The sequence below is a fragment of the Trachymyrmex cornetzi genome, unplaced genomic scaffold (assembly GCF_001594075.2).
Source record: "Trachymyrmex cornetzi isolate Tcor2-1 unplaced genomic scaffold, Tcor1.1 scaffold248, whole genome shotgun sequence".
Classification (NCBI taxonomy): Eukaryota; Metazoa; Arthropoda; class Insecta; order Hymenoptera; family Formicidae; genus Trachymyrmex; species Trachymyrmex cornetzi.
Window position 1 is genome coordinate 2,832,056 of NW_017297144.1, and position 18,658 is coordinate 2,850,713.

Here is an 18,658-nt window from a genome sequence, read left to right on the forward strand (position 1 = left end):
AAAAAATAATATAATTTGTGGTATTTGAGTATCGCTTTTTGCAGTATCAATTTTTTTAATATGTATTAAAGAATAACGATATTTTAAAAATTTAGTTTCTAAATGATTTAAAAATTTGAGTATTTGTATTATTATATATACCAAACATGTTTAAGCAAAAAATTTTATTTTTTCATTTATTACACTTTGCATACAATGATTTCTAGTTTAATTATTGCGATAAATTTTCATTCATATTACACTTAAATTTGTATCTCTTTTTCCAAAGCATGCAAGTGAAAAAAAAGGCAATAAATAATATAATTCTTAATTTATTATTTCTAAAATAAAATTTATAAAATAATGTTTATAGAAAAATATTATATATGTATATAAATTATTTTATATACGTTTCTTTCTACTTATATAACTTAAAGTTTTGCATCTATATCTTAATTTTGTCTTATGTTTGTATTGTAAACCATATACATCATTCAGGCTATTTTTCTTTTTAATTTCTGCTTTGCTTTTAATATGATAAGAGCACAATCTGTACAATAAAGAAATGTTCAATGATAAGAGAATGCATACAATTATAAGGTTATAGTATATATATATTCTTTAAAGTATTTCTTTTATAATGTTTCTTACTTATAAATTAAATTTACTGAAATTATTTATTTAAAATTGTCAAACACACACTTTTAGTTCTTTTTTGTTAATTAAGGCTATACAAATTTTTAAAGTATATAGTAAAAAAACAAGATTATCAAGCAAAAATGTATAATGACTAAAATAAAGTGTAGCTTCGAACTTAAAAAAAAAACCTATATTATAAAAAGATTTTTATTTTTGTAATATACATATGTATATCAACATGTATTTTTACAACAATATATATTATATTTCAACATGTTATTTTTATCATATGATAAGTTAATTGTATATAAAATGAGATAAAATTAGAAATAATTGATTGATTGACATGCAATAATTATTTGCGATTATGATGTACTAATGGATTGATTTGCAAAATTAATTAACGTACGCCGAAGCATTGCCTCGAAATGGAAAAAAATGCAATGTATTTTGTCTATGGAGCCACGCATGCCATTTTGTTTATTTAAAATAATTCTATTTATTTATTATTCTATACTACGCTTTACACAAAGAAAAAGTATATTAAGAGTAAAATGTCATTTCCAAAAACAAAAAGTGAAAATCTGCCACTTTCATTCAAGAATGCAAATATTTTCACTCTTTTATAAATCTTTTTTCCCTGAAAATATAAAATTGCATGATTATATTGTTATCAGTTATATAAATTAAACAAAAAATTAACATCAATTGTACTTGATTTTTTAAAATGCTGTTAGCACAAAATAAGATGTAACCTGTTAAATTTTTGTCTATATTTACTGATTTTTCATTTATTTCATATTTTTGTTGCTAAAAGTTGCTTCTATTAAATAATAATATAAAATATAGTATAATGAGGTACAATTTAAATGATATTAGGTATACAATTAACAACTCTCCTCTACGTCACATAAAATTTTTTTCATAAAAAAATCTAATGTAGACGAATTTTTTTTTAATAAAAAAAGACTAATAGAAAGATTTAATAGAAAGAGACTATAAATAGACTAATATGCTATGGATGAGATTGAAATCTGATATGATCGTCAATACATAAAAAATTGTTTACGCATGAATACGTATTTTTTAATAGAAAGAAGAATATATTTAAAAAATCACTCGAATATGGCGATAGTAAGTTATGTAAGTCAAGTCTAATTCTGAAATCTGGATCTTCAAGGTGAATAGGTGACAGGTGAGTATCGAGGTGCGGGGTCATGTATCCGGGGAGTATCCGGTGAGACAAAGCAGAACAAGGAAGGGAGAAGTACGTTATCCAAACCTGTTACTAACCGAGGAACTAACGTTCCCCGTTTATTGCCCCGCGGATCTTGCGCCAACCTGAGCTAGAAACTGGTTTAAATTTGTATATACTCTATCTTCGCAAGGTCACACTAATTAAATATAAAATAAAACAAAAATAGAAATTAAGAGAATTACCTGTAAGATGACAGTTCAGAACAGAATTGAATAGAATATAAATACTTTGGAACATATTATCGGCAGTAAAAGAAAAAGCGTTTGTTAGTTTTTAGACAGAAAATTGGAATGCACCAAACGAAGAAAAAATAAGAAGAGGTCAATTAAAGCTCCTACGTATTGTATGGTAAAAATGTGGAGAAAGTTAGGCATGCTAGAAAGAAGGTAGTATAAGTTGAAAACCAAAAGATAATTCTCTGGTAAAAAGTTCGTATCATTTTGTTTGTTTAATCCATGATATTTTTTAATGTCACACGTTTTTTTACATTTTGATTGTATATGAATTTTACATTTCGATTGTATACCTGACAATCTTCCATTTTACTATTTACTAATATTTAGATGATATTTTACTTGCAGCATCAATTAATTATTTAGATACGATATATTAAAATATTTAATCCATTTCACGAACGACTACTACAAATAGACTAATATGCTATAGATGAGATTGAAACCTGATATGATCGTCAATCAGGGCTCGATCGTATTTCAAATACATTTATTTAAAATATATATTTTAAATACAGGAGAAATTAGAGAGTTATTTAGTATTTATTATTTTAAACAACTTCTTCTGACCTATTTCTTATTCGATATTTTAAATAATTGAACAATTTTCTGAAACCTATTTTTTATTTAAAATAAATCATATCAATTATTATTTTTATTTTATTTATATAATATAATAATTACTTATTAAGTTTATATTCTTATTATTTAAATACTTATTTTGTTACCTAATACTAAGTATAACTATAATAACATTAATTAGAGGCTATAGTTATAAAAAAACTAAAATGATAAAATCTGAAATGTTATAAACTTACAAATGTATACTGAAATGTATGTTCATATATCAAAATATATATAAAATTATTAAAATATTTTGTATTTCCTATTTAAAACGTTTATTTCAAATACATATTTCTTATTTTATATTTTGAATTAGTTTTTGAAACGTAGTTTTTACTTAAAATAAAAAATAGATTTCAAGAACTTCTTTTAAATATAAAATAAGTTATTTTAAATAAATTTTCGAAAACAATTTCTTATTTAAAATAAGAATATTCTTCAAAAAGAAATTTAAAATAAAAAAGCAAGCTATTTTGATATTTTTAAAATAAAAGTTATTATATATTTTAAATAAATAAAATGCATTCCTATTCTTATTTTATATTTTTAATCATTTCTTGCGACGTATTTCTTATTTAATATTTTACATAAATTTTGGGACTTATTTTATATTTATTATTTCGAATAAATCGTATCATTCTTTTATCGACTCCTACGATTTTATATTTAAAATAAGTTTCTGGAATTTATTTTATATTTTATATTTTAAATAGGTTGTATCAGTTATTTTATCGAGTCCTGTAGTCAATATATAAAAAATTGTTTACGCATGAATATGTAAAAATATCTACATAATATACATAAACACGTATAAATATGCATAAATATATATAATTATATATGAAATATTACTGAATTCACACTGCATCCGATTTGCGTCGTACGACACAGCAACCAATCAGAAAACAGGATTCCGATGATACGAAGCAAAATCTACCGGAATCCTGCTTTCTGATTGGTTGTAGAGCGTCGTACGACGCACATCGGATGCAGTGTGAATCCAGTATTTGTCCATACATGTTCATATGCGTTTTTTTTTTGTAAAATTTCTTTTAGTGTAACAAAAATAATAATAATGCGTAAACATTAAAAATAATTAAAGAGATAATTTTCGCATTAGTTGTTTTAGAAAATATCAAGTTTGGAGAAATCTGTAAAAAAAACTGCTTATACACAATTATGCATAATTTTATATTTAATTATACAGAAAAAACGGCTACGTTTGCCACGACCAAAAGTCGCCCATCAATACATTTTTTTGGATATATAGAACTATAGTACGATTGTGATAACTATAAGATTGGCATATCTTAACGGTTATGGCAACTGTAAAGATATGTCCATCTTACGGTTATCACAACCGTATATATATTGATGGGCGAAAATGATCATTATTTCCGGTTGTAGCAATCGTAACATTTTTTCTGTGTATACATAAGCAATTTTTTTATATTTCTTCAAACTTGATTTTTTTCTAAAACAAACAATGAGAAAATTACCATTTTTATTATTTATTATATTTTTTCATTATTATTATTATTATTTTTATTACACTAACAAGTAACTTTATCAATGAAAGAAGGATATATGAACTTGTATGGACATATTTCAAATGTAATATATATTAATGAATATTTATACATGTTATGTATAGTTATACATATTATTTATATAGATTGCATGACAAATGTTTTACCAAACCGGTTCTTAATCTACTGTCTCCCTCCTAACGTGCCTGACTTCCCCCTCTTTCTGCCATGACATGAAAGTCTTATAAAGTTAGTTTTTTCTTATTTCTTCTTCTTCGCTTAATCCGTTCCAATTGTCTCTTCTGGAACTAATACGACGCTTTTACCGTTGACGATACTGTCAACGATACTGTGTTCAAAAGTATTTATAATACTTTGTTCAATTCATGCTGGCATTTCACAGGTAATTATTTCTCTTTCTGTTTCAATTCGTATAGAATTTTTTATATCAAGTTACATTTGAATGTGTTTTTCTTACACTCTCTACTTTTTATTAAAGCATTCACGTTAGATTTTTTTTACGAAAAAAACTTTATTCCGATTGCATAAGTTATTTATAATCATTATACTGAGCAAGAAAATTCAATCTTTTTTTGTATAGGGAATGTGAATTAGCAATCAAAGTCAAAATACTCCTTTTATGTAATTCGTGACAACTCAACAATAAATAACAATAAATCTTAATAATATGATATATTTTCATGGACTTACTTGTTCAATATAATAATAGCACAATTTTATTGCATAATAAGAGAAATAACGACTACACATGGGACACGTAGTGATAAAGTTCTTTTTTCAATCCATTTATCCTTGAAATTCCTTTTTACCACTTACAATTAGTTCAACAAATTTATTTGAAAAAATAAGTAGTGAAAACGTGACTTAATGATAATAAACAATAAATGCAAAGAGCAAAAAACTACACACAGGATGTTTGTCGCGAAAGTCATATATTTAAGATATTACTCGTTAAACATATAAAAGCATAAAAACGCTATTTAACATATACGAAGTGTTCAAAAATGTTTACTCTGTAAACGTTTTTTAAGCAAAGTATTTTAGATATTTTAGGTAAAAGCTAAAATATTTAAAAAATGATTGACTATAGCAAACTCCATCTAAAGTCAAATTCTTATTATCAAGTACATTTTATTTAATCCTACAATTTTAAGTGATAGTGTACATTAAGTCTATAATATGATCATGAATATAACAGAAAGTTTTATTTAAAGGCATACACAACGCAAGATGTTCTTCGCTAGAATTTCATATTTCTATCATTTAACAATGAAATAAACGTTTCGGCCTCAAATTAGGCCTTCTTCAGTATTAATATTAATCTTCATAAGAGAGTTTAGAATTTTATGCATGTTTGTCTAAAAAGCGCAATATCAATTTGTGTTTCCCGTTTTTAATATTGCGCTTTTTAGATAAACATGTATAAAATTCTAAACTCTCTCTCTCTCTTATGAAGATTAATATTAATACTGAAGAAGGCCTAATTTTAGGTCGAAATGTTTATTTCATTGTTAAATGATAGAAATATAAAATTCTAGCGAAGAACATCTTGCATTGTGGTGTATGCCTTTAAATAAAACTTTCTGTTTTTTAGTCTATAACCACTTTGACATGAAATGAATATAACATTTTTATAATTGTGTGAGTTTATTTATAAATGGTGCAGTAGTTATTTTTTAAATGCTACAGGAATATTTTCACATTGTTGCGTTTATGTGTAGTCTTATCACTCTCACTGTGTACAACTACTGGACTAGATGCAAATAGAAGTTGAAATCCTCTCAGAGTCGATATTTTTTAAACGAGAGATCGCTCAGATATGTCACATATGTTGATATAACTGACAAACAATAGTACAAACAGCAATAATGTAAGTGTTTTTATTACATTTATAATGAATTTAACATCGTTAAGAAAATATTGCTTTTATGTTGGATAACAATATTAACCATTACAATATTGTATAATTTTAACAAAGGAAAAGAAAAGATACATTTCCTTACAAATAATTATTAGCAAAATGTTATATTACTGAAAAATATGATCAAACATACGTGAAATATAATAAATCCGCTTTGAAATTACTAATTGCAAAATTTTTCATCTGTGAACATTTAAGTTGCATTTAATGCTTAAAGTTAAATATACTTCTTTAGCTTTATAATTTTATACGATGTTTAAGTCTTTATGTGTGTATGATTATGTATCTTATAAGGTGGTACAATTTCGCAAACATATAATTCTGAACAAATTAAAAATTCAATTTCAAAAATCAAGTTTAGGAACTTTTATTGTTTGAAGGACGCTGAAAGATACAGAAGAAAATTTTTAAACTTCGAAAATCAGATTCAAATCTTATGTCGCATAGAATTTATTATGTTTGAAATTGTATAACCATATCCTACATTTGTAAACGGATTTGTAGTCATCTTGAAAATATAATATTACAAAAACTTTAGTTCTATAATAGTGTTTTCATTTAAAGTTTTATCATCATTGCTGCGTAATCTCATTGACTTTTATGTGCTATAAAAGAAGATATAGTATCCAATAATTTCCAAATATTATATTTTTAGAAAGAATTCCCACATCTTATAAAAGTTAATAGAACTTAGAGACAAGAAATAGTGAATTGTAATTTTACTACGTTGACATAACTGATGAATAAAAATGGAAACAGCAATAGGATATAAAGAAACTATTACAATGTAAGTGCAAAATTTTATTATAAATATAAGAAATTATGTTATTTTAACAAAGAAATTGTAAAATGTTCCTTATCTATTAATGTGTATTGTCCAGTACACAAAGTAAATAGAAAAAAATTCGTACAAAATATAATCTATATTCTTGAGGCTGATAATAACATTAAAATGCATCCAATCTAATTTATGTTTAATTTCAGAAATAAAAGAGACTCAAGAGACTATATTAACTTTACAATTAATGGAGTCTCTCATGCTGGTACGTATTCTTTGTATGAAATGTAATTAAGAAAACGAGGAATTCTTCATAAGCATCATTAGAAAGCGAAATAATTTAGATTGTAATAAAACATTTTTTAATTCAATATTCATATATTATAAAAAAATCTAATTTGAAGCTTTAAAATTTATCAAATATATATTATGACAAGAACCATTACATTCAATTATGAAAAACTAATTATATGTAAAAAAAGATATTATACAAAAATTTATAAAACTTTATGCATTATGAATAACAGTGTGTTTTAGAAATAAAATACAATAATGTGTATGTTAATGGAAAATCATAAATTCTACATCGATTTGTAAAATCATTTTCAGTATCAGGAAATGGAAACAATTGTCGCGTTTGTATACCGACTAGCATATCCCTCAACATCTACATTCGCCATTATGCGAAACTAAGGGGCACAAAAGCGATGTGTCACGAGGGTGGCTGTGGTACCTGTATTGTGGCTGTGAAAATTAAGGATAAAACAATGGCCGTGAATTCTTGTTTAGTACCGATACTAATCTGCGACGGGTATGTGTATTAACCCTTTAGATCCTTCGTACATTGTAATTTACGTCAAATTTGAATAAATCATCCATTGAAATTATTTGGTTTTCTTGATATCATCAGAGACCAGAAGTACGTAACACAACGTATATATTGAAAAAATAGTCCAAATTAAACAATTTAATTTTTTAGTTAAAAAAATTGGATTCTTTTTTAGAATGTCCTTAAATTAAACAAATTTTTTTCAAAGTTGGGTGCCAGACTTGGATAGGTGAATTTGTGTTATGATATTACTATTATCGCTGACATTAGAAATTATTCCTTAAAGTATTAAGCTACATCTCTTTATGAAGAAATAAAATCCGACCGAGTAAATGTAACAACATAAATATATTAGAAGAGCGCCTAGAATCGGTCAAAGTTAGATGTTTCGAATAATATAATATTCTTGGTTTATAAATTTAATTTATCTAAAATGTAACTATGCGCCGAAACGTTCAGACATTTTAAACATAATTAATCTAAGATACTAATAATAGCGAGCTGAAACATTCGGACATTCGCGTGTATATATAATCCCCCCAATAAGAAACTTTTATTGCGAAAAATATTACCTTAGTCAGTATTCGAATCTGGGATCCATATCTCTTCATATTCATGTTTTTAATTCATTTTTTACTTCTTTTGAACTCATCAAATTTATGCTAATATTAATGTTTTACACATTGATTCATACCAAATAATGTCGCAGATGGAATATTTACACAATTGAAGGCTTAGGAAACAAGAAAGATGGTTATCATACGATTCAAGCTACGCTTGCTAACAAAAATGGTTCTCAATGTGGATATTGCTCTCCTGGCATGGTGATGAATCTATATGGGTACGTATTATTAAAATGGTTAATTAATTTGTAAATTAAAGACCTATTATACTTCAGGCACATTTCATTTTTTCTCTTTCTGATAACATCTTTTTAGAATTGTTGGGCGTTGCCACAAAATTGCATTAAGTACCCTTAAGAAAAATTAATATACATATAAATATATTATTAAATGAATCCCTATAATTATTAATAATCCAATAATAAATGAACAAATCATTAATTAAAATGACGCGTCATTGAATGTTTGTAAAATAAAAATTTGCATTTGTTATTTATAATTTGCAGTCTCATTCATGACAAAAAGTTGTCTATGGAGCAAATCGAAAATTCATTTGGTGGTAACATTTGTCGATGTACTGGATATCGTTCGATTTTGGATGCGTTCAAGGGATTTGCTAATGATGCGCCACAATCATTGGTGAAAAACATTAGCGACATTGAGGTGCTTGTGTAAAAAGTTTCATTTTTATAACAAAATTTAATTTTTATTTCAAAATTTCCTTCATTTTATCTAATTTTCAAAAAGAAAATTTCATTATGTTATTATAATAATAATAATTTAATCGTTATTTCAAAACTTCTTTTATTTTAAACTAGCAGTTATAGCAAGTAGCAGTGTACAGTTAATCGAGACTATTGTATAAATAAATCACTTAAGTAAGAAAAGAACTAAATTAATCAAGACAAGATCTGGGTATTTAACAACAATTTTTAAATGCAGACTCTAAATACATGCGTAATTATGACTAATATATAAATAATACTATAGGCCTTCATAATCGAACTGGAAAAGACAGGACAGTCCAGGTTTGAATTCCGACTCAGATAATAATTTTTACAATAAGTTCTCTTTATAGATTTTAGAATACTGCTAACATTAAATTAAAGATTTAATTTAATTAGAGGAGATTATTATTATTTCAGATTGATATTGTGTTGCAAGTCCGAAAGTAATCGGTGCAGTCACATATCTGAGATAAACATTTATATATTATTTACATTCTGTTATGAGTATAATAAAATATACTTCGCAGGAATTGTACAAGATTAAAACTTGCCCGAAATACGGAATGCCACGTACAGATAGTGGCTGCGACAAGCAACTGTTCCGCGGAAACATATTATACATGAAGTTAGAAGACGCGGAATTTTATAAAGTTTATACAATCAGAGATGTATTTGGAATATTTCAACGAAATTCGCAAGCTACTTATATATTAAATGGAGGAAATACTGCGCAGGGTAATTTTCTATTCAATTGTACCGTTAATTTTGAGAAATTGAAATAAATACTTTCTCATAAAAATAATTTTACTACGAAGATGCAAATTCTCTGATAAAATGAAAATATTAATTGCTGTCACTTAATTAAAAAATCCGTATATGATTATATATATACGCATTATTTTCATTATTAGCTGTCAGTAATAATTATATGTGTTAAAATACAATTTTATTAACAATTTTTGAAAGTAACAATGACCTCTCTTGTGATACCAATATTTGTTAAGATTTACTAAAAGAAAGTAAAAATCCAAGAAGCTTCGATAATTTTAATTGCTCTATGATGTCACATTTGACAGTATTATTAATTTTCATGACAAATTAAATATAAAAAATAAGCTTTAATGCACATAATATTGTAGAAATTTAATTTTGCAGGTGTTTATCGTTCGAGTAAAAAAGATATCTATATCGATATAAATGACATTTCAGAATTGCGTAATATTCAAATTACTAAGGACTACCTGGTCTTAGGAGGAAATGTAACAATTACTATGGCGATACAGACATTACAAAAATATTCCACCGAACCCAAATTTAGATATCTACGTCAATTGGCCGAGCATGTAGAAAAGATCGCTAACGTACCCGTGCGAAATATCGGTAGCATCGCCGGCAACTTAATGATTAAGCACGCGCACAATGAGTTCCCATCTGATATGTTTTTGGTATTAGAAACCGTCGGTGCTCAAATACATATCTTAGAATCACCAAGTAGGAAGCAAAGTGTACAACTTATCGACTTTCTGAAACTCGATATGCGTCACAAAATCATCTACAGCGTTGTATTACCACCGTTATCCAACGAATACGAATTTAGATCCTTCAAGATCATGCCTAGAGCTCAGAACGCTCATGCTCACGTCAACGCCGGCTTTCTCTTCAAACTCGATGGCAGTGGCAAAGTAATAAAATACTTTTACATTGTTTATATAACGCTATTCTTAATTGCAATAATTACTCATACTTCAACTTCTTTAAATTCTCGTTCATATCTGTAATATTACATGAAAAGGTGTTGGAAGAACCTAACATCATCTATGGTGGCATCAACAAACAATTCTTGCATGCAACAAAGACGGAGAAACAACTGGTTGGTAAATCTATCTTGGATGATGAAGTACTGAAGGCAGCTTTGAGTACACTGCATGGCGAACTGCAACCTGACCATGTGCTGCCGGACTATTCACCAAAATTCCGCAGAATTCTCGCCGAAGGATTATTTTACAAGTTTGTGTTAAGCATCAAACCACAGATTATAAATCCTAGACTTCGTAGCGGAGGTTTCTTGTTAGAACGAACCCTATCATCAGGTATATAAATTGACAAGAATAATTTTGAAAATATATTTATTTTTTATGTATTCTTATATGCTTGAGAATTCAAGTATGTCTCACTTCGTGTCAGTAATTCTATTCCATTCAAAACACTTAATATTTTAATTTACATTATTTTATTTGTGCATTAAGTTTTTAAAGTTGAAAAAATTTTACTATTAATATAAAAATTTTTTATGCTCTTAATAATTTTGATAAAAAAAAATAAATAAATGTGGCTATTTTAAATATCACAATTTATTTTCAAAAACTCGTGATATACATGGTGTCTCTAAATTCCCGCATACGAAGTACAAGACGTGATACTTTATGCTAAAACAAATAACTTTTTCCTTTAACAAAATTGTGTTCCTTTAACAAAAATGTTAAATAATTTTTGCGCTTATTTGTTAACTTCAACCTGCTCTCCTGCAAAAACTATTTATCGGACGCAATTTTGCAAACGGAAAAAGTTGTTTGCTTTAGCATAAAGTATCACGTTTTGTACTCCATATGCGGGGATTTAAAGACATCCTGTATATGTTCTAATTGTCCAAATTGTACATACAAAACATATCATCACTCTAGGTACACAAGACTACGATACAAATAGAGACATGTGGCCAGTGAATAAGCCGATAGCAAAGTTAGAAGCCATTAAGCAGACGTCAGGTGAAGCCCAATATTGCAATGATCTGCCTCCATTTCCTAGAGAAGTGTTTTGCGCTTTCGTCCTCACCGAAATCGGTAATGGCAAGATTGAGAGTATAGATGCAAGCAAGGCGCTTAAAATGAAGGGTGTAGTGGCGTTTTTCAGCGCCAAGGACATACCGGGAAAGAATTTGTGCGTTTCGGCTGTTAGCGAGTTGTTGTTCTTGACAGAGGATGAGTTGCTGTTTGCTGATAATGATGTTGTGTATGCTGGCCAACCAGTCGGCGTAATCGTCGCAGAAACGCATAATGGGGCGAATGAAGCTGCAAAATTGGTAAAAATTACATATAGCGAATGTCGGAAGCCGGTGATAAGTATCGAGGATGCAATTGCCACGCAGGATGAAACTAGAATTAGGCAGAATGCCAGCATTCCGGCAAAAAATAAAGGTAGAAATTGATGAAGAACGGTATTGGATTTGATCTTTTTAATTACATTATCTAATTTAGTTGCAATTATCACAAAAAAATAAAAACAAGTATACATCTCAATTGTTGGGAAAAAGAATGAGATAAGTTATATAAACTTGTACTATTTTTCAAACCTGTAAAATAGTACAAGCAACTATTATTAAAATTAAAAAAATGATACATTGAAATGGAAAATAATTTTCTATTATTTTTAGGAAAAAATACTGATCGAGTAATAAATGGCGTTTTTCAATGCGGCAGCCAGTATCATTACACTATGGAAACTCAATCTTGCGTGTGTGTTCCTGTGGAGGATGGTATGGACGTCTATCCAACGTCGCAATGGATGGATCTCATTCAAGTATCGATCGCACAATGTCTTAATGTTCAGAATAATAGGTAACTCATTAATATATTGAGTCAATAGGTACCTCATCTATATATCGAAGTATTAGTTCTAGAGTCCGACCGAAATCACATTTTGACTTACGACTAAAACTGAAAACGAATATTCGGTTGTCATTCAATTTCAGCTAAAACAGAAACCAAAATTTAGATAAGTCTTACCAAAAAAAAAAAGATGAGAGGAAGCTAACGGATTCACATTTTTTCGGCTGGAGTCGAAATCAACAGTTTTGGATTAATTTTACAGAGACCATATAATTTTCAGAAATCATGACAAATTTATATACTCTTTAAAAAAGAAGATTTTATTAAAATATACAGCTATAATAATACAATAATTTTATCCTCAACTTTTAAAGAAATTAAATCACAATTATTATAACTTGATGTCTTATTATAATTTGATTTCTTTCAAATTTGAGGAATATTATTTGAGTATAGTAACACATCAAAATTTGTACTGAAATTAAGCTTAATCAACGAGTTATTAATTAAAACAGTTTTTTGAACGCTCACTGGCGTGTTGCAACTTTTACAATTTCAGTTTACTCACCGAAATTTTCTCTTAATTTTGACCGAAATCGAAATTAAACCGAAACCCTCATTTTTGATCGAAACTGACCAAAACCAAAACCAAAATTTCGGTCAGACTCTAATTAATTCTTTAAATTGTCACATCAATTTCTCTAAAAATGTCAAAATTATTTATATCATTAATCTAATCGTAAAACATAATCTACATGAATTGTCCGTTATAAGATCATCTTCTTCCAAAATGTTGAGCTGTTGTAATCTACATTCAATGTCTGTATTGTATTTATATATATTTATTCTTAATATTTTGATCTGTTCCCGACAAATCGTGAAAATTAAGAAAAGGTTACCTAGGATACACTCTGAGTTACGCATGGAACGCATAATGCACCCTTTATCCTTGTTGTTCATCAAATAATAAAGAAGTGTAAAACAATACATTATGCGCTTCATGCGTAATTCTGAACGCACCCATAGATTAAAAAATTAAAGTGACTATACTTACAAAATAAAAAAAAAAGACGTTTTCACGTTTCCAATGAAAAAAAATAAAATAAAAAGGCCCATTAGAAATACATTTTGTAAATAAAAATTAGCACTAATCGCGTGAACTAAATTTTTCTAGCATTAATGTGTATGTCAGTCGAATTGGTGGTGCATACGGAGCGAAAATCTCACGCAATGCACAAATTTCGTGTGCTTGTGCATTGGTATGTTACAAACTGAATCGTCCAGCGCGATTCGTTTTGACGATAGAGAGCAATATGCAATCAGTAGGTAAGAGATATTCTACGCGTCAAGAATATGAAATTGGGGTGGACAATGACGGAGTTATTCAGTACCTCAACTCAAAACATTGGAGCAACTGCGGTTCCAGTTTCAATGAATCACAATCTGCTGATGTGGCTGACAGCATGCAAAGGTATTGACAATATAGCATAAATAGTAGGTGTAGTGTATAAGCACACAAATATGTAAGCAATTTATAACAACTGTGTATGAAAAATATAATGTTTAATATGAATAATTTGTTTAATGTTAATATTTTCTATTGGATTTTGTGTGCATTGCAATATATTAAAGTTGAATGAAAAATTTTTTTTAAGCAGAGAAATATACTAAAATTAATTAAATTTCTTGTCTAATTTTGATTAAAACCTTTGCACTAGTTTTACTAAAAGAAAATAAATATTATGATATTAATATATTTAAATAAAGTTATCTTATAATTAAAACCGTAATAAAATATTTTTCTAAAATTGCCTAAATTAAATTCTGAAAACATTCTGTCGCAATTAATCATTTATTTTAATATATTATATATTATTTTAATGTTTACGAGAGTAATTTCTAGTTATTTTTAGTTTTTAATTAGTTCATATTCATAATCAATTTTTTTAATCAGTGGCTGGTATGCGACCGATACTTGGACGTTCAACGGATTTGACGTGCGAACTGATATACCGTCAAATACGTATTGTCGGGCACCATCAAATACGGAGGGAGTGGCTATGCTCGAGAATATAATGGAGCACATAGCGAGAGTGATGAAAAAGGATCCGGTAGAGGTCAGATTGTCGAATATGAATGATGTAGATAAACCCATATTAGAAACTATGATAAAGGATTTGTCGAAGTCAGCAGATTATGAGATACGGAAGCGAGCCGTTGAAATCTTTAACACTCAGAATCGTTGGAAGAAAAAGGGAATTGCCACAGTATTAATGAAATATGTGATATACTATGCAGGACAATTCAACGCAATGGTATCTGTTTGCGCTCGCGATGGTTCGGTTTGCGTGACGCATGGCGGAATTGAAATCGGTCAAGGGATAAATACCAAGGTGTAAAAATATAATTATTTACTCAAACTAATTCTTTCACTCTTTTCGTCCGATGATCGGTTAAACTATGGACAAAAGACATTTAATAAGAAAAAAAATCCATTTCGGTAAAACAAAATATCTATTAAAAAAAAAGTTATAACTGAAATTTTGATATTTGATCTTTCCGAATTCTTAAAAATGTTTTTTTTTATACACATGGCTCCTATATTTTAAATCAAATTAATTATTTAATAGAATCATTTACATACAAAAGAGTTATGATTTAATATAAACACGACGCTTTATATTTTTAACTAATTAAAAATATTTTGTACTAGATTGCTCAAATGGTAGCTTACAAATTAGGGATCGATCTGAAATTGATCTCCGTTAAACGAAGTAATAATATAATAACACCCAATAATGTGAATACAGGAGGTAGCATTACTACTCAGTCCTGCGGATACGTAAGAATTCAAATCACTTCTAGACAAGAAACCTATCGCAATTGTCCAATGTCGATTCGATTCTCCTTAAAATTAATTGTTACACACAAAAATCTATGTGACACGTATAAGCACAAAATTAATGGAGACAGGAGTATTTACCAAAATATTAGATTTCTGAAAAATCTAAATACATTCAGTTACAAAATATATAGAAAATCATAAACATTTCATCTAAAACAATTTTAGACATCTCAATTGATAAGAATCAAATTAATAAGAATCAAGCGTTATAATTTTGAGGGCATGTATTATGAACGTATTTTGAATCAGAGACTGGATAAACATAAAAGAATGTGTCTCTAGGGTCTTGTATTTAACAACATATTTCAAGAAGAATTGAATCGGTTTCGGACAGTTGTGACAGATGACCTTTTATAAGACTTTAAAAAAGACGATATGAAATATACCTAACATCAAACTTAATGAGAATATCGATTATTGAATTTATTTCAGGCAGCAGTTCAAGCCTGTAATGAAATTTTGAAGAGACTTGAACCGATAAAAAAAGAAATGACAAATCCGACGTGGAAGGATCTCGTTTTCGCAGCATTTAAAAAAGATGTTGATTTATGCGCACGTTACATGTAAGAGTCATTAAGTCTTATTTAAAATGTCAGTGATATACAAACTTGTCATAAAGCACTTCAAAACATTTTTCTGAAGATACTGTACACTTATTCGGAAGAAACAATTGCTACCTATCTTTTGTTTGAAATAAATAATAGATTGTGAAAAATTAAATTAATTTTAAATATTACATTCGCGTTTCTCATAATTATAATAAATGTAAACATATTTATCATATGCCTTTAATACAATTTCAATAAATAAACAGATTAAAATTTTATATTTATAAAACGGCAGATATGTCTTGATATTAAAGAAATTATTATTTACTAAATATAAGTTATCTTTTGGCAGGGTGGCAACTGGGCCAACAAAAGATGAGATGAAACCTTACATCATTTATGGTGTCACCACAGCCGAAGTAGAGATCGATGTATTGACCGGCGAGCATATTATCAGAAGAGTTGATTTGATGGAAGATGCCGGTATAAGCCTGAATCCAGAAATCGACGTCGGTCAGGTGGAGGGAGCTTTCGTGATGGGAACAGGATTTTGGACTTCTGAGGATCTGGTGTACGATCCTAAAACAGGAGTATTAACGAATGACAGAACCTGGGTACGTTATCTTCATAAAATTTCGATATAGGTGTTACCACCAGAACACAACTGCTTCGATTTACCGAAAGATTCTTAAAAATACATAATTAATTTATCTGAAGTATTCGACTCTTCTTCACAGAATTATAAACCACCAGGAGCGAAAGATATTCCTGAAGATTTCCGCGTATATTTACGCAAAAATTCGGTCAACCCATTCGGCATGTTTGGTTCAAAAGGTGAGATTGAAACCCTTTCATTTAAACTACTATTTACTATCAAAAACAAAACTTGAATATTTTTTATATATTTGTATACAAATTAATTACGTCGGTGAGTGCAGAAAGAAAAAAATCACATTTATATATATATCAAATTTTTCACCATTAACAAAAAATGTTCAATTATAGTTTCAATAAAAACATTAACAAAATTAGATCGGAAATTTAAATATGACATTCAACAATATTTTTAAGACGTTTCTGATTCCAGAAAAAAATTTGTCTAAAATAAAAATCATAAATTTCAAATTCAAATTGCACCCTCTTGCAGAAAAAATTAAAAATTGTATAGAACGCTATTATACTTCATTTATTTTTATGTTAAACAATAATTATTTCTTTTCAAATTAAATAATATAAGATAATTTATAAAAGACACAACGAATATACTTGAATTAAAGCAAAAATGATTACTTTTGCTTCAACGTTCAATAACTCGGTGAAGAAAAATCGTCCAGAACTCAATAAAAAAATTAATTGAAGGTAAAGATTCACTCTTTCGATTGCCGTAAACCGCATTTTTGTGTGATTTTTACTTCATGCCATAGACCTTTATAAAATTTGTACAAAATTTTCAGATTTGTCTGGCATCCATTTGTGTCCGTATATCTCCGTAAAGAATCAGTTACATTGAAATATCAATTACCGAAAGTAGAGCTTTCAAATGCTTTTTTGATTTTTTGTCTACGATAATTTTTTACCCAGTTACGGTGTTCTAAATATTGCGCAATTTTGAGCGTGTCCTAAAGCGTTCCCAATTTTTTGTTGGGTAGTATATAATAATTTTTTAAATTTAATAATAATTTTAACAAATTCGCATTAAGCATATGAAAATTAGAAACGTTAAAGAATTGCCGATTAATTGTGAAATCTTTGTAGCAACTGGTGAATCACCGCTTTGTATGAGTTGCGTAATTCCGATAGTGATCCGCAAAGCATTGAATTCCGCTAGAGCGGATGCAGGGAATACAGATGAGTGGTATCGAATGGGTAAGTTTTAAGCAAAAATATATATTTGTATCCTTGATAATTCAACGTATAACATAAATCACTTATTACATACTTCTAAAATTTCCTTCCTATAGTTAGAATACATAAGCATACTTACTTAGAAAATATTATTATAATAAGGAATAAAGATAAAAGTATTACAATATAAATAAACATATAATTCGTGATATTTGCAGATGGACCGTGTACTACAGAACGTATACTTCTAACCAGTTTAACCAACAGAGATGACATGGTGCTTTGATAGCAAAAATAAAAACCACTTATTAATAAATCGATATTTAAAATAAAGTTGAAGTTTAAAATTTAAAATAAAGATATTTAAAATTGAGTTGTTATTTTAATTGCTGTATAACCTGCTGTGTAACCTGAAATTAATTAAAAACTCTTGTGTACATAAGAATATATGTACAAAGTAGGTAAAAGGAGGTGTTTAATAATATGTGGACATACAATCAGAAATATATTCAATGCACAATAGAACTATACTGACGTCTGTCCTATTTGACATTGTTTACCAGTTACAAATGTTTTCGCATATCATTGCGAAC

At 28.0% G+C, this 18,658-nt stretch overlaps 1 protein-coding gene and 1 long non-coding RNA gene across 2 annotated transcripts; both read left to right on the top strand.

Moving 5' to 3' along the window:
* The first annotated feature begins 4,588 nt into the window (after positions 1-4,588).
* LOC108761391 (uncharacterized) lies at positions 4,589-6,900 on the top strand. Its single transcript, XR_001940121.1, has 3 exons — positions 4,589-4,665; positions 6,005-6,153; positions 6,860-6,900. It is a non-coding gene; the product is annotated as an uncharacterized LOC108761391 (long non-coding RNA).
* Positions 6,901-6,920: 20 nt separating this feature from the next.
* On the top strand, positions 6,921-18,364 carry LOC108761390 (xanthine dehydrogenase/oxidase-like). Its single transcript, XM_018507890.1, has 18 exons — positions 6,921-6,991; positions 7,189-7,247; positions 7,592-7,793; positions 8,521-8,652; positions 8,941-9,097; positions 9,690-9,897; positions 10,318-10,844; positions 10,955-11,252; positions 11,844-12,356; positions 12,593-12,776; positions 13,942-14,238; positions 14,722-15,160; positions 15,481-15,609; positions 16,105-16,235; positions 16,573-16,834; positions 16,958-17,054; positions 17,976-18,086; positions 18,284-18,364. Exons 1-18 carry the CDS (start codon positions 6,954-6,956, stop codon positions 18,349-18,351), a joined length of 3,852 nt encoding a protein of 1,283 aa, XP_018363392.1. The 5' UTR covers positions 6,921-6,953; the 3' UTR covers positions 18,352-18,364.
* Positions 18,365-18,658: the final 294 nt, after the last annotated feature.

Excerpts from the sequence above, each read along its gene's own strand:
- LOC108761390 (XM_018507890.1), top strand. The coding sequence starts at position 6,954 with ATGGAAACAGCAATAGGATATAAAGAAACTATTACAAT. Across the intron at positions 12,357-12,592 it reads CATTCCGGCAAAAAATAAAG|GAAAAAATACTGATCGAGTA; the intron begins GTAGAAATTGAT and ends TATTATTTTTAG. Across the intron at positions 12,777-13,941 it reads CTTAATGTTCAGAATAATAG|CATTAATGTGTATGTCAGTC; the intron begins GTAACTCATTAA and ends AAATTTTTCTAG.